General features: G+C 54.1%; 1 protein-coding gene across 3 annotated transcripts in view; it reads left to right on the top strand.

Annotated features, from left to right (window-relative positions):
• Nucleotides 1–14,710, top strand: part of KY (kyphoscoliosis peptidase) — a gene marked incomplete at both ends in the record, with an annotated part of 44,214 nt that overhangs the window by 17,688 nt on the left and 11,816 nt on the right. For 2 of the 3 annotated variants that reach the window (XM_082625456.1, XM_082625454.1), the window contains 5 exons: nt 184–258; nt 1,997–2,059; nt 5,242–5,324; nt 9,344–9,452; nt 11,768–11,885. In XM_082625456.1, the coding sequence (XP_082481582.1) occupies nt 184–258; nt 1,997–2,059; nt 5,242–5,324; nt 9,344–9,452; nt 11,768–11,885 (448 nt within the window). Of the gene's footprint in view, nt 1–183; nt 283–1,996; nt 2,060–5,241; nt 5,325–9,343; nt 9,453–11,767; nt 11,886–14,710 lie in introns of all 3 variants that reach the window. The other variant, XM_082625455.1, reaches the window with a different exon arrangement.

Raw genomic sequence — 14,710 nt, 5'->3', positions numbered from 1 at the left:
TGCCCAGATCTGGAACCTGTCTGCTTATTTCTTGTTTTTTGGTTTTGTAAACAAAAATTATTTGCACATTCCAAAGAAAGCTCTAAAACCAGTTGTGTTTTATTGATCAAACATCTGTCATGAGACATTGCACCCTTTCCTGGCAGCGTCTGGCTGAGAATATCACCTCCTATTGCTTTGCAGGGACACAGCTGACTGTGGAGGTCCACCCTCGGGATGCCATGCCCCAGCTGCTCAAGAAGTTCCCCTTGGCTAAACGTACGTACGTACAGGGCTACTCATGTGTGGAGGGCTGGCAGGGAGGATTGAGGGTAGCTGGAAGGGCCAAAACCCAGCCTGGACACCTTCTTGGGGAAGGAGAGGAGTGACCTGGGCCTACACTCTGGGAAGAAGCAGAGACACGACAGCTTCATCCGGGGCACTCTCTTCTCCACACTCAGCAACCCCTGCTCTTAAGTCTCTGCCATTAGGTGTAACACAAGGCATTTAGCTAAAGATGAATTTCATCACAAGAGTGCCATTGTTTTTAGACACCATTTATTGACTGCCTGAAAAGTGGCACTCAATAAGTTTTTAACTCTTTGATACGCACCAGTATTACCCCCACCTTTTAGATCAGCAAAGGCTCAGAGAGGTGAACTGACTGCCAGTCACCCAGTTAGGAAGCGGATCAGAACCCAGGTCCTAATGAAGCCTGTACCCTTAACCACCGCACCTGGCTGCCTTCTGTGCTGCGCACAGGCCCAGGCCCAGGCCCACGACATCTCCTCCGCTCCCTTCTTGGTCCTCTCCCTGCATCTGTCCATCCTGTGGGTAAACAGGGGCCTGGGGAAATGCCGGCCAAGGAACGGAGGCTGCGGAACAGCCAAGGCTGAGGTTCATGAAGTGAACCTTCATGTCCGCTCGTGGGGAGACGGGGGCCGAGGCAGCTCCTCCAAGGCTGCCTGGTCCTGCAGCCCTCAGCAGCCAGGGCCTCGGGAGGGCAGGCAGGTGTAGAGAGGTCAGGCTCTGGGAGTTGACTGGCTGGGTTCGGATCCCAGCTGTGTGACCTCAGGCAAGTGGCTTAACCTCTCTTTTGGACTCAGTTTCCTCATGTATAAAAGGAGGAAACTAATTCAACATCCCTCGTAGGATTGTCATGAGGTTAAATGAGATAGTCAATAACGCACAAGCCAGGTGTAGTAAGTACACAAAAAATTTGGCTACTCTTTTGAGCCCCCATCACTCTACCATAGAATGTAGGTGGAAACAAAATGTGGGCGTAAGAAAGACAAGACCCACTGTTTCTCAGAGTAGCCTATGTACATTTGCAACCTTCTGTACATTTGAAGGCCTACAGTGGCCTTCAAGGGCAGAGAAGAACTTGCCTTGGCTTCCCCACCTCTGGCTCCTCCTGGCTCCATGAGGGACCCACATCTTCCTGACCTGGCTTCAAATCAGCGGGAAATTCTCTCCTGTTGCCTGTGGAGTCTGATAACAATTGCTGACCATTCTGCCTTAACAGTCCTGGATTTATAGGATTTGGTTGTCCTTGAACCTTCCCGAGGAATAACTCCCCTCTCCCCGCTTTCATGAACTGCCCATGGTCAGTTCTTGTCCTGGGGTCATCTGGTAGTGAATTCACTGGTGTTCTCAGGATCCCCAGCTGTGGTCCAAGATGGCAGGAGTGTCCAGAGGAGGGAGGAACATGGAGCTCCAGGCAGGCCCACTGAATAATCGCAAGGCTTGATGCCCAAGCAAATTCTCCCTCTGCTCACAGACTGCACTTCTCTTTCTTGTCATCCCCTCCCTGGCTGCCAGTCCTCCATATTCCTCAGCAGGAGGCCCGGGGCAATCCCAGCAGCAATTCCGTGGGTGGGGATGGGAGCAAGAAGGCTGTGGGAGGGAGAGTGAAGAGGAGAGGTCAGAAACAAGGACACCCACACAGAGAATCGTCTGCGCTTGCATTTCTATTTCTTCTGAAGGGTCTCTACTTCTGACCTTTGGGATATTGTAGGTTTACAAGGCGATAAAAATGGAAACACAAGAGCCCGGCAGCCTGGAGGGAAAGACGCCCATGGTAAGTTGCGGGGCCTTCTTTGGAGCCATTCTCTGAGACGGTTAAGTTGGTTTAGCCTCATGAGCCAATCTGCGCTCAATTGGAAATGGCTCCCTGGAGCATTGTGCTGGGAGTCTGGGGCCACCTCTGGGCTCAGGGGACAGGAGTATCATGATTGATTGGCAGCGTCTGCCATGGACACAGGTAGAGAAGTAAAAAGCTCACGCACCAGATGTGATCCCAAAGCTAAAGCATAAACCCCACCAATAACAAGGCAGCCCGTTATGGGAAACATTAAAAACAGAATTCAGAACTGTATTAACTTTAAATGGAATGCCAAGCATCCGTAAGGAGGGAGGCAGGTGAAGAAGCAGAGAGGGGCAGAGGAAGAAATCCCGAATGGGTAATAGACGGCCTGGGTTCGAATCCTGCTTTTGGTCCTCACTCACCTTCCCTGGGCCTCAGTTTCCCCCTCGGCTCAGACCAGATGGCATCTAAGGTTTAGTACAGTTTGGTACATCTTCCCATTGTTTTGCTTTAAAATTAGAATAACTTAGTTAATGCCACTGGTATTTTAAATGTATTTATGCAAAATCATATTCAAATATTATGTAATCTGCTCAGAAAGTAAATTTAATGAGGCATAAATCATTATGGATATTCTTAATGTTCAGATATTGTAGAATGGAACCAAGAAAGGATAAAACTTTCCTAATAATAGGGTTTTTCAGTCCCATTTTAGAAACAGCATCCTTCTTTGAAATGGGGGCGGGGAGACCTCATTTGCAGAGCTGACGCTTGTTAAATGTGTAAGTCCACTTCATATCCACTTAGGTCACCGTGACGGCCCTTGTCAGAGGATGGCAGGAACCAGAGTCCGTGGGGGGAAGAGGGCACCAAGAAGGGGGGAAGCTCGGCAGGGCCTCCTGTCGTGTCCCCCCTCCCTTCTGAGGGTCTGGCTGGACGAGGGCCGCACGGTAGGCCACCCGAGATAGGCCCTGAGGTAATCTGAGTGATGGGAGGTGAGAAATCCCAGCTCTGGCACCAGATAGTCACTGAGCCGCGATGGCGCTGGGCTTCTAGGGAGCTCCAGGGTAAGACTGTACAGGACAGAAGGCTGGGGGCAGGGGGCATCCAGGGAGCCTTGGTGCTTATTAGAGGAGCAGAAAATGAAGAAAGAAAATGCTAGGCTGCTGGGCGAGGCCACAGCCTCACCGTAGAGTTTGCACAGCCTGCCTGCCCACCACGCACCCTGTCCCCTCTTAGGAGAGGAACAGCCTCGGATCCTGGATGTGTCAGAGGTCACAGGGACCAGCACCTCTCCCCACCACCGACCACCCCCCACGAGGACTCCTGCAGGGCGTCAGCAGGGAGGGACCGAGGGAGCAGAGAGAGGGGGCCAAATCCAGTGTGAGGCTGAGAAGGGAGAAGGCCTGGGTCCTAACAGGAAGGGACCCACAGCAGTGGGGAAGTGCAGAAGGACCCGTGTGGCCTGCTCCTGACGGCTGAACTTGACTGGAGGCTGGGAGCTCCTCTGTGGCCAGACGTTGACCAGCTCCCTGACCAGCTGGCACTGCCTGACATGCAGTGCTGGCCCAGGGAGGGTCGTGGAGCAGCTCCAGCCAGCGCTGGTGGCGTCCCCGCCCTCTCACCACACCTCTCAGGTCTATAGCACCAAGGAAACCACTGCATGCATCTCGGTGGGAATGGCGACACTCTCCAAAATGCTGTCCCCCGCGGTTCCACAGTCTGAATTCCAGCCCTGGTTCTGGCTATGCAGCCTCTACACTTGCTGTTCTGGTCTTCCTGTAGCTCACGCAGTTACTTGAAGACCTTTAATAAATTATTTTTCTGCTTAAACTGAAAAGAAAAAAAGGACTCTCACAGTCCACGAGGGTTGTGTGGGTACATGAAGGCGCAGCCCCGCCCTGGACACAGCGGCTTCACACCCCTGCTCTGCGCTTGCCTGCAAAGGACCCTCACCCTGCACCCTCCCAGGGAGAAGAGTGCTGCTGACTTTACCACGTGATCCACCGTCTCTTTCACCCACCCAGGTGCCCCATAGATTGCGCCGGAGGCTGGGCTGCTGGCTTTAGCACAGCCCAGTGAGAGGGAGGTCACTGGACAAGACCCCAGGCCTTGTGCAGCCCCACCAGGCACTTTCCCATGTGACTCTGCTCTTCCCAGGCTTGCTGTCATGTCCTGGGGTCCCGCCAGCACCCCTTACTCACCCAGCACCCAGAGGTTCCTGACATAGCAGGCTGGGAGTTGATCCACTGGAGTCAGGGGATCAGTGCCCCTTTGGCCCCATCCACCTCTCACCCCCGCCCTGTCCTCCTAGCCAGCTTGCCTGATTTTGGTCAGCCTGGCTCAGAGGGCCTTGAATAAGAAAGACCCAGCCAGAGCCCAGGCTCTTCTCCGGGCTGGGACAGGGGTTTGCTGCCCGTCCACCCATGGGTTGGTCTGACCACTGGTCAGTCAGCCCTGCAGCAGCTGCCTGGGGCTGTCCTGTGTCCTGGCTTCCCCTGAGAAAGGCTGTGCGTAGAAGGGTGATTCTGAGGCCCAGCTTCCCTCAGGGCCCTCCCCCCCACTGTACTTTGGGCACCTGTTGCCAGAACTCTTAACTTTCTTGGGGTGCAAGTGGTCAGTCTCCAGATAACCATGGGCAAGGGAAGAAGCCTGTCTGGGTGCCAAATGCACCTCACCCTACGGAGGTCCAGGTGGCCCAGGACCATCGTGCCCTCTCCTACACCCGGGTGCCCTTCACACTACCCTGGGCACCGTGGCCAGGACATCAGTGGCGAGCAGCACTGCCTGGGTGCTTCCCACAGAGCATTCATTCCTGGGAAAGCTAGCAGGGAATCTGCAGGAAACTATGGGGTGGGGAGAAGGGATTCTGTCCTCAGTCCGTCTGGGGCTGCTGAATTCATTGAGGTGCAATCAATCACTTTCTTTACTGCTGACTTCTGGGGTCTGCTTACCATCCCTGTGAGTCTCACAGAGGACTAGAGGAGTTTCCACGGTTCCCAAACCAGTTGGACCGAGGAACCCTTCTAAGAGATCTAGCTCTTGAGAGCAGTGTTTCAGTCTGGGAATCATGTTGAAGGTCAGGCAGTCACAGCTCCTCAAAAAGACAGGGAGCCCTGGGCCAGGCAGTCCTGTTGGCCAGTCTCAGACCCTGACCAACCTCCCTGTGTTTCCAGCCTACCCCTGGGATCGCTCCAGCCTGAAATCCATGCCCCTGGACCTGCGGCAGTTTGAGAAACTGGACACCTATGCGTCACAGGTAGGAGAGCCGGGCCCTCTGCCTGCGATGGTCACCCCCACTAGGCGGCTTGGAGTTTCCCAAACCAGAGCGGCAAAGGCTCTCCGCAGACCCCTCCTGAGTGTATCCTGAGTCCCTTGGATGGGTAGTACGGAGCTCCTTTCCACAGCATGTGGGAGGGGGACAGAAAGCCCCCAGACAGAGGCCATTTCACCCTCCTACCCCACCCATGGTCCTGAGGCTTTCACCCCAGGCTACACACCCCATGCCTCCCTGTTGGCAGGCGCCTCCAGCCAGCCCTGTCCCGTCCTCCCCTGCCCACTGGGGTACTGCTGCTGCTGAGCCCCGCCAGCCCCAGCCCATGAAGGAAGGGACGTGAGGATGGGGGTAGGACCACAGATGCAGACGGCCAGCACCCACATGACCACAGCAGTCCTCACCCCTGAACACGTGGGCGGCTGAGCTCCCACATCTCTGGGCCTGGGCACATCTGGGGTGGGTGTGGGGAGGAGCAGCTACAAGAGCTGATGCCCTAGGGACACACTGGGGTCCTGGGAGCCAGGCAGGAGCCATACCACAGAGAGTCTGATTGGAGCAGCTAAGGAGCTGGACCCGTTGCTAAGGTCAGAGGGAGCGATCCTAGGCCGATAAGCCGGGAGATCGTCTACAGTCCTAGAAAAACCACCCTGGGGCTGGCACCTAGTGGATACTCGAGAACCTTTTTTGCTGAACTGATGAGTGATGATAGGAGCTCAGATCGGAGAGTCTGATTCAAGGCAGGAACATCAGTAGGGGGTGTCCAGCTGTCCTGGCAGGAGGAGGCATCCCTGGATGAAGCGGGGACACTGAGAACGGAGAGGAGCTGGAAGCAGAGGGGAAGGACCCCTCCCCAGTGTGTGTGCAGTGAGGTAAAGGTGGGGCAGGCCTTGCCCAGTCACTGCGCTGAGTGGTGGAGGGCAGGCAGGGTAGCTTCTCGGCCCGCGGAGCGAGGGAGCTGGAGCATGTGTCGGGGGGTGACGGTTTGTGTGGGGTGCAGTGGGCTCTGGTGCCTGTGGAGGTGACCCCTGGGCAGCTGGATAGCCGAGCCCGGAGCTGTATCTAGCCTGGAGAGGTCTGGGCCGGAAACCCTGCTTTGGGAGCCGTCAGATTCAGCTAAGAGCTAAAGCCATAGGGAGGGTGCCCTCTTGGGGAAGGCAGGGCCAGGAGCCACCTGAGGCCGGGCGAGACCAGGAAGGGTCAGTGTTCTAGAAGGTGCAGGCATGGTTCACTCTGACCAGGTGAGGCTAGACAGGCTCCCTTCCACTGCTCAGCGCTGAGGCCCTTTGTACTTCTAGGGGGGCAGCTCAGAGGAGGCTGAAGGCCTGGGCCAGGCTCCGGCAGGCTGGAGGGCAAATGGGGGCTGGAGGGGGAGGGAGTGGAGGGAAGACCCCACAGGAGCCTGGCACGGACGGGAGACTAGATGCGGGCAGTCCTGAGAGAGAGCCTGGGGGCGTTTTGAAGAGACGCGGCAGACGGGAGAGGCTGGGGCCGCCAGGGCCGGGAGGAGGAGGTGAGGATGCGGCCTGGCTCCGAGGCCAGCAGAGGGCCCAGCTGAGGAGGAGGAGGGCTCGCGGGTAAGGAAGCCTTGCCTGGGCCCTGTTGAGTCTGAGGCCTGGTCATCTGCATGACTGAGGGAAGAGAAGGCGGGCGTCCAGAGTCTGTGCAGGGTGGGACATGTCAGGGCTGCCAGGAGGGATGGACAGGCTGCTGGACAGCCTCAGAGAGCAGAGTGGGGACCAAAGGGCCAGAAGCCATAGAACCGAAGCTGGGGATTAAGTCAGGAGTCAGCCAGGCTGTAATGTGGGCCTGCAACGTGTGCTTCTAGGCCCTGGGAGAGGGACAAAGACAGGACCGTGGTGTTGGAGCAGCTGGGCGAGGGGGCACGCGGAGGGGCCTGGCGGTCTCCCTGTGCTCAGAGGGTGGGTCCTGGAGCTCCCGTGTGAGCGGTGGAACCGTCCCAGGGGAGAACAGGAGGACCTAGGGTGAGAGCTGACCGAGGCGTGGGCAACCATTGCAGAGGTAAGCGTACAGGTGCTCCTGCTTCTCTAGAAAGAGTGAGCGTGGCCAGGGCTGCCTTTCCAGCCACCCCAGCCCTGTTTCCTCCCGAGGATCCCTGCAGAAAACCTAATTTGCTCTTTTTTTATATATTATGGTAAAACATATGCCATATAATTTACCATTTGAATCGTTTTTAAGTGTACAATTCAGTGACGTCAGTTACATTCCCAGTGTTGTACAACCATCACCACTGTCTACTTCCAAAATCACCCCAAGCAGAAACTTTGTACCCGTTAAGCAATAACTCCCCATTCTCCCTCCTCCCAGCCCCTGGTAACCTCTAATTTATTTACCGTCTCTATGAATTTGTCTAGTCTAGATATTTCATATAAGTAAGAATCATACACTGTGTCTTTTTGTGTCTGACTTGTTTCACTTAGCATTGTGAAGTTCTGAGAACTTCATTCCTTTTAATGGATGAGTAATATTTCATTGCATGGATATACCACATTTTGTTTATCCATTCATCTGTGATGGGCACTTGAATTGTTTCTACCTTTTGGCTATTGCCAAAATATTGCCCCATGAACACTGGTGAACAGGTATCTGAGTATCTGTCTGCAGTTCTTTTTATATATATACCTAGGAGTGGAATTGCTGGGTCTTATGGTAATTCCATGTTGAAATTTTTGAGGAACTGACAAATCGTTTCCCACAGCAGCTATACCGTTTTACATTCCCACCAGCAATGTACAAGGGTTCTAATTTCTTCAAATTTTTGCCAATTTTTTGATTGCCTTTTTTTTTTTTTTTTTTTTACTATAGCCATCCTAGTGGGTATGAAGTAGTATCTCACTGTGGTTTTGATTTGCATTTCCCTAGTGACTAATGACATTGAGCATCTTTTCATGTGTCTATTGGCCATTTATATATTTTTGGAGAAATGCATATTCAAGTCCTTGGCCCATTGTAAAATTGTGTTGTCTTTTTGTTGTTGAATTATAAGGGTTCTTTATATATTCTGGATATTAAACCCTTATCAGGTATATGATTTGCAAATACTTTCTTCCGTTCTATAAATTATCTTTTCACTTTCTTAATATTGTCCTTTGATGCACAGAAGATTTTTATTGTTATGAAGCCAAATTAATCTATTTTTTCTTTTATATCCTGTGCTTTTGGTATCATATCTAAGAATCCATTGCCAAATCCAAGGTCAACGCAATTTACCCCTGTGTTTTCTTCTAAGAGTTTTATGGTTTAAGTTCTTATATTTAGGTCATTGATTATTTTTGAGTTAATTTTTATATATGGTATGATGTAGGGGTCCAACTTCCTTCTTTTGCATATGGATATCCAGTTGTCAGTTACCATCTATTAAAGAGACTATTCTTTCCCCATTGAATGGACCTGACACCCTGGTCAAAAGTCAATTAGCCATAGACGTATGAGTTTATTTCTAGACTCAATTCTGTTTCATTAGTCTATATAACCCTTATGTCGATATCACACTGTTGTGATTACTGTAACTTTAAGTGAGTTTGAAATCCAGAAATCTGTGTCCTCCAACTTTGTTCATCTTTTTTCAAAATGGTTTTGGCTATTCCAGGCCCCTTAGAATTCCGTATGGATTTGAGGACTGGTTTTTTCATTTTTGCAAAAAAAGGCTGTTGGACTTTTATAGGGATTGTGCTAAATCTGTCGATTGCTTCGGGTAGTGTTGACCATGACTAGGGGCTGCTACAGCGCCCAGATGGCCACTTGACTGGCCCCAGGAGCTGCAGAGAGAAGATGTGATGGCTCTAGGGCCAGTGGTTCAGCTGGTCAGCACTGCCCACCACGTCCAGCCCCGCATCAAGGTTGCCCTAAGCCCAGCCTTTGAGCCTCTGGGCCTCTCCTTTTCTGCCCAGAGGAAGGGCAGTGCTGGCTGCAGGTGGCAAGGCACCGGGCTCCCCACAGCCCTTGTCTGGGCCCTGACGTAGCACCCCCCTCCCACTTCCCAGGTGACAGTCAAGAGCGGCCTGGACGCGCTGGTAAGCGACCTGCTCCAGGAGGCCCACAGCGACCTGGAGAGGGTCCGCGCCATCTGGATCTGGATCTGCCACCACATAGGTAGGCCTGCCAGTGGGGCCACTGGCTCTGGGACCCTGTTCCCAGAGGAACGTCTCTGGGCTTGACTCCATCACCCATGTGTGTGGAGGAAGAGGGAAGGTGGAAGAGAGGGGCTCTCAGATGGCTGAGTTCAATAACCAAGGTTAACTCACTGTGTGCTAGCAGTCTCCATGAAGGGTGCATGGGCGGGGATCCCACGTGGCCCTGTGCCCACAGCCAGATCTGAGGCCCCTCACCCAGCGGCAACCTTCCGTCAGTCCTGCCTTCCTGGGTGACCTGCTCCATAGAGATGAGAACCCAGGGCAGAAGGTCATCTCCAAGAAGGAGGAGGCTGGGGATGAGCCATAGCTATTTGAAAAGTTACCGCAACACCAGAGGTTTCTCAAAACACCCGCGCCAGGAAGGGTGGGCACCCCTCTCCTGGCTCCCTGCTCCCACAGTGGGGGCCTCGGCCGCTGCTCTCAGCCCGGTCTCCAGGTTCTCAGAGCCACCCCAGGGGACCTGGGCCTGCGTAGCTGCCCACAGCTCTGCATGGGACAGCCTTGAGAGTCTGACCAGCTCAAGCCAAGCCCACAGGTGGCTGCTAAGGGGAAGCTGGATGCTGCACCCCGCAGTCCATGGAGGAGCTGGCTGGTGGGATGGACTCCTAGTGACTTCCCTGTGACATAGAGACCAGCAGGGCTTCCCTGACCTGCTGCCACTGGGCTTTCTCTTTGTCCTCCCAGAGCAGCAGTTAGGGATGCCGCTTAGAGGGTGAGCTCACCTGACACAGGTAGAGCATCTGCCACAGGACCTGAGGAGCCGCTCCTCCAACTCCAGCCCCGGCACTCAGCCTGGGCTTCAAGGGGACAGGATGGGAAACAGGACGTCCGTCAGGACGTTGTTTGCTGCCCCGCCCCCCACATGCACACACACACACACACACACACACCACCCCACACACACATGCACACACAGCCCACCCCACACGCACACACCAAAAACACGCACACCCACCCACAACCACACACAAACACACCCCACACACACACACAGCCCACCCCACCCCACACACGCACACACACCCTGCACACACACAGCCCACCCCACCCCACACACGCATGCACACAAACACACACACACACCAAAACATGCAACCCACCCACAACCACACACACACACTACACACACACGCACACACACACACCCCACATACACACAGCCCACCCCACCCCACACACGCATGCGCACAAACACACACACACACCAAAAACACGCACACCCCACCTCACCCCACACACACGCACACATACACCACACACACACACACGCGCGCACACACACATCCCCACAGACACCACACAGGCACACACACATGCGCACACACACACACACGACACACACACCCGTAACACACACACCACCCCACCCCACACATACACAAATGCACACACGCACACAGACACACCCCACACACACATACCCCACACACACGCACCCCACACACACCCCACACACATGCACACACACGCGCACACACCACACACACCCCACACACATGCACACACACCCACATGCACCCCCACACACACACACACACCACCCCACACCACCCACACACACATGCACACACACACCACACCCCACCCCACACACGCACACACCACCCCACACCACCCACACACACATGCACACACACACCACACCCCACCCCACACACGCACGCACGCACACACACACACACACACCACCCCCACCCCAACACACACACCTCCTTTGTGCCCTCAAAGGCCACAGGGATTCAGCCTCAGGGCCTCCCCCATGCCTTAAGCTCTGCTGTTACTGAAGTGACAGTCTGTCTTCTTTATTTGGGACCAGTTTTAATAGTAGCTCAGTTCGTGCCCTGCAGGTCAGTGTGAGGCCTTGGCCTTGGGGGCTGCCACAGGGATGGGTGAGCAGCCTCACTGGCCCTGCCTGCAGAGCTGCGTTGTGGTGGGGACACGCGGGCAAACCCCAGCCCAGTGCTGTCTTGGTCCCTCCCCTCCCAGCCCCTCCTACGAGGCCTAAGGAACCAGCGGCCCCTCAGCCAGTGCCTTGCTCTTCCGGCCCTCGCCCACACACGAGGGGACATTTGCCAGATAGAACCTGGCCTGGGGCCCTGCTCCCTTCAGTCCACAGCGGTTTCCCCCCGGCCTGAGGGAGGCCAGCCCAAGTGATGCTGGAAGGTGCAGCGGAGGGCAGGGGCGGTGCCGCAGATGGCGGGCCCCTCTCTCCTCTGCACCGGCCGGTCGTCTCCAGGGACCTGGTTCCTCACGGCCTCCTCCCCTGCCCTCCAGAGTATGACGTTGAGGCCGCCCAGGAGAAGGACCGCCAGGCCTTCAAACCCACCACCATCCTGCAGACCCAGAAGACCAACTGTGACGGCTACGCTGGGCTCTTTGAGAGAATGTGCAGGTACACAGGCGTCCCGCGCTGACCACCCCGACCCAGCCCCTCCCCCTGCCAAGCGCCCTGAGCCTTCACCTCGTGCCAGGCCTGAAACCCGAGTTTGCAAACTCTGCTCTGAATCCAAGTGAGTCCTGAAAAGGTCAATTTCTCCCTTTTTAACACCAGCATAATTGACTTCGTACCATCTGTCGGGCTTCGGGATACATTAACATAATGGCAGATGAATGCACAGAGATAATTTGGTTATAAAAGGCCCTTTTTCCACCTTCTCCCATCTCTGTGCAGCTGAAGGTTAGAAGAATGGCAGATCTGGGAACGCGAGGACAGTGACTGCGGGCGCCAAGAGGACTGTGAAAGGCTGTCCTCGGGGCTGGCACAGGGGCCCCCTCGGGGGAAGCAAAAGCTCCCCCACCCGAAAAGATTTGTCAGTTGGAAAAGCTGAATAACTAGGAAGCAGCTCGTCTCTTGGAGCCTCTGGGCTCCGTTTCCATTGCTCCGGGAGGGAGCACCTGGCCAGGTTGCCCAGGTGGGTGAGAGCAGGCGAGTGGCTGCTCTCTTTGTGTTTGGAGACGTCACTGCAGGTTCTAGGTGACCTGGAGACACACTCAAGGCTGGGGGAGCCCCGCCGACCCGCACACCTTCCTGTGCCTGCTCTCTGAGGTCTGCCGTGTTTCCCGGGAAACAGTCAGCCAGCCCTAGGGACCACTGAAAAGCCCATCCCCAAGGGTGTAGACAGACTGTGCCCACTGCCCCTGCAGCCCTCTGGGAGCCGGTCTTCTCAGGCACCCAGACATCAGCCAGCCAGGACCGCAGGGGGCAATTCATCAAACCAAGAGTAGCAACAGACACTTAAGAGTCCACGGGCGGGCGGTCGTGATGTGTCGGTGCTGTACAGCGGCCACAGGATGTCCTGCTCCTGGGGGACACGCATCCCACTCCCAGCCTGACCCCCAGCTGTCCAGCCTCCCACGCCCAGCAAGCACAGACATGCTGCTCCACCCCTCCTGCTCACCGTCTGCTCTTAGAGGGGCCCACGGTGGGTCAGGGTGCAGAGGTTCAACCCATCTCCCAACCCCCGCATTCCCACCCCACCCCAGACCCAGGCACCCCACATGCCTTTGGGCGTCTCCAGAAACCGGGGTCCTCACCGGCCCCCTGCCCAGGCTCCCAGGCCCTGGGTTCCTGAACCAGACTAAAGGCTTACACTGCCCCATAACGTCCTCCCAACTGTAGCCTCACCTCCCTCCCGGCCTTGCCGCCTCCACCGCTCCCACTTCCAGTTCCTCAGGCTCTTTCTGCTCTCCTCTCCCTAATGCTCTTCGGGTCCTGCTGCAGGATGGCCCCCCCTCTCCCTCCCGGGGTGCCGTCAGCACACCTGTACGCCAGCTCAGGTCTTGCTTAGGCTTTTCTTTAACTAACTTTTGTAAATTAAAAATAAAACTTAACTATAGATTTATAAAGTGCATAGAAACAAAAAGAAGAAAATTAAGTTACCCTGAATCCTACCACTTCGAGATGACACTTGACACTTTGTCATATTGCTTTCTGGACTTTGTTCTATCATGTAGGCTTTGCCTGTGCTCATTTCTTCTTATAGTTCTTATAGGTCTTCTATGTCTTCACATGTCTCCCCCGACCCTTTCTGCTTTCCCTGTGAATACACATCTCAGACTCCGACACACAGTAGGCCCTCGATGACAGGAAACGACAGGATGTTCCTAGCAGACTTGTAGGAAACGGACCTTCTTCTCTCTTTAGATAATGGAATAGCCCTCCCTCTGGGTTCAGCTCTGTTTGTGCCTAGCACCTTTCAGCATTTTCATCTCAATTTGCAAATTTGAAAACACTCAGGGTTTTAAGTCATAGAATATATCTTTCTTTATCCAGTAGAAGCCTTCTCAGCATGGTATGGAAGGAGTACCAGATTTATAGCAGAAAGACTTCCAGGCCTCAGTTAGTTTACCAGCCCTTGATTTCCAGTCCTTAATGTACCACTTAAGAGTTTTGTTCCTTTTGGAAGGCACTAAGCCTCTGGGAGCCTCAGTTTTCTTATCTGTACACTGGGGACTTTATTGCCTCCTGGCAGGACTACAGCACTAAATGAGAACATGCAGTGTGGAGTTTGCTAACCTGACTTGGGGATGGTTGTTGTTTTTAAATCCTCCCTGTCTTCCCACAGTATTGGAGTGTCTTTGCTCTGTAGAACTTTCCTACAGACCCACATAGACTCACACAGGCTCAGAACATTGACATTGGCCTTGAGTGGAACCGTCAGCCCTTTTGGCCTGGTCCAGATGCTTAACAACGGCCGTATTCCGGCCTGAAGCTGATCATTAAAACACATCCCAACGTTTTGCATCATTTAAAGCTAGGTTCCAACCTGGCAGTTACCATGTGAAATACTCTCTGCATTGCCTGGGACATTTAACAATAGCTCACAGTTCGCTGAATTCCTTTAACTTTGGCTTTAAAGATCAGTAACCTGGTCCATGCATCTTTCCTAAGTGCCCTTCCCTTTAAAATAACTGCTGAAGGTTTGGTAGATTCATTACCGGACTCCTTAATAACTGAAGACGTGTAATCCACACTTGCTGATTTACCCCTGCTTAGTTGTCAAGGTGGCCTCTTAGCAAGAGTTGTATCCACACGGCTGGCATTACTTCTGCCAGTCCATTCCACCTCCCTGCAATGGCCTCATTAAAGACTGATTTAATAAAGTAATGTGGTGGGGAATTCAGATATTTTTGCAACGTCATTCATTTCTTCATTGTCTTTCCCAAGTAACCACTATACCTTTTTTGTCAGCACTGTTGCTTGTAACTGCTGGACCA

This window comes from Mesoplodon mirus (assembly GCF_964341445.2).
Source record: "Mesoplodon mirus genome assembly, chromosome: 6".
In the NCBI taxonomy this organism is placed as follows: domain Eukaryota; kingdom Metazoa; phylum Chordata; class Mammalia; order Artiodactyla; family Ziphiidae; genus Mesoplodon; species Mesoplodon mirus.
Note: the sequence above shows the minus strand (reverse complement) of the source record. Positions and strands in the feature narration are given on the sequence as shown.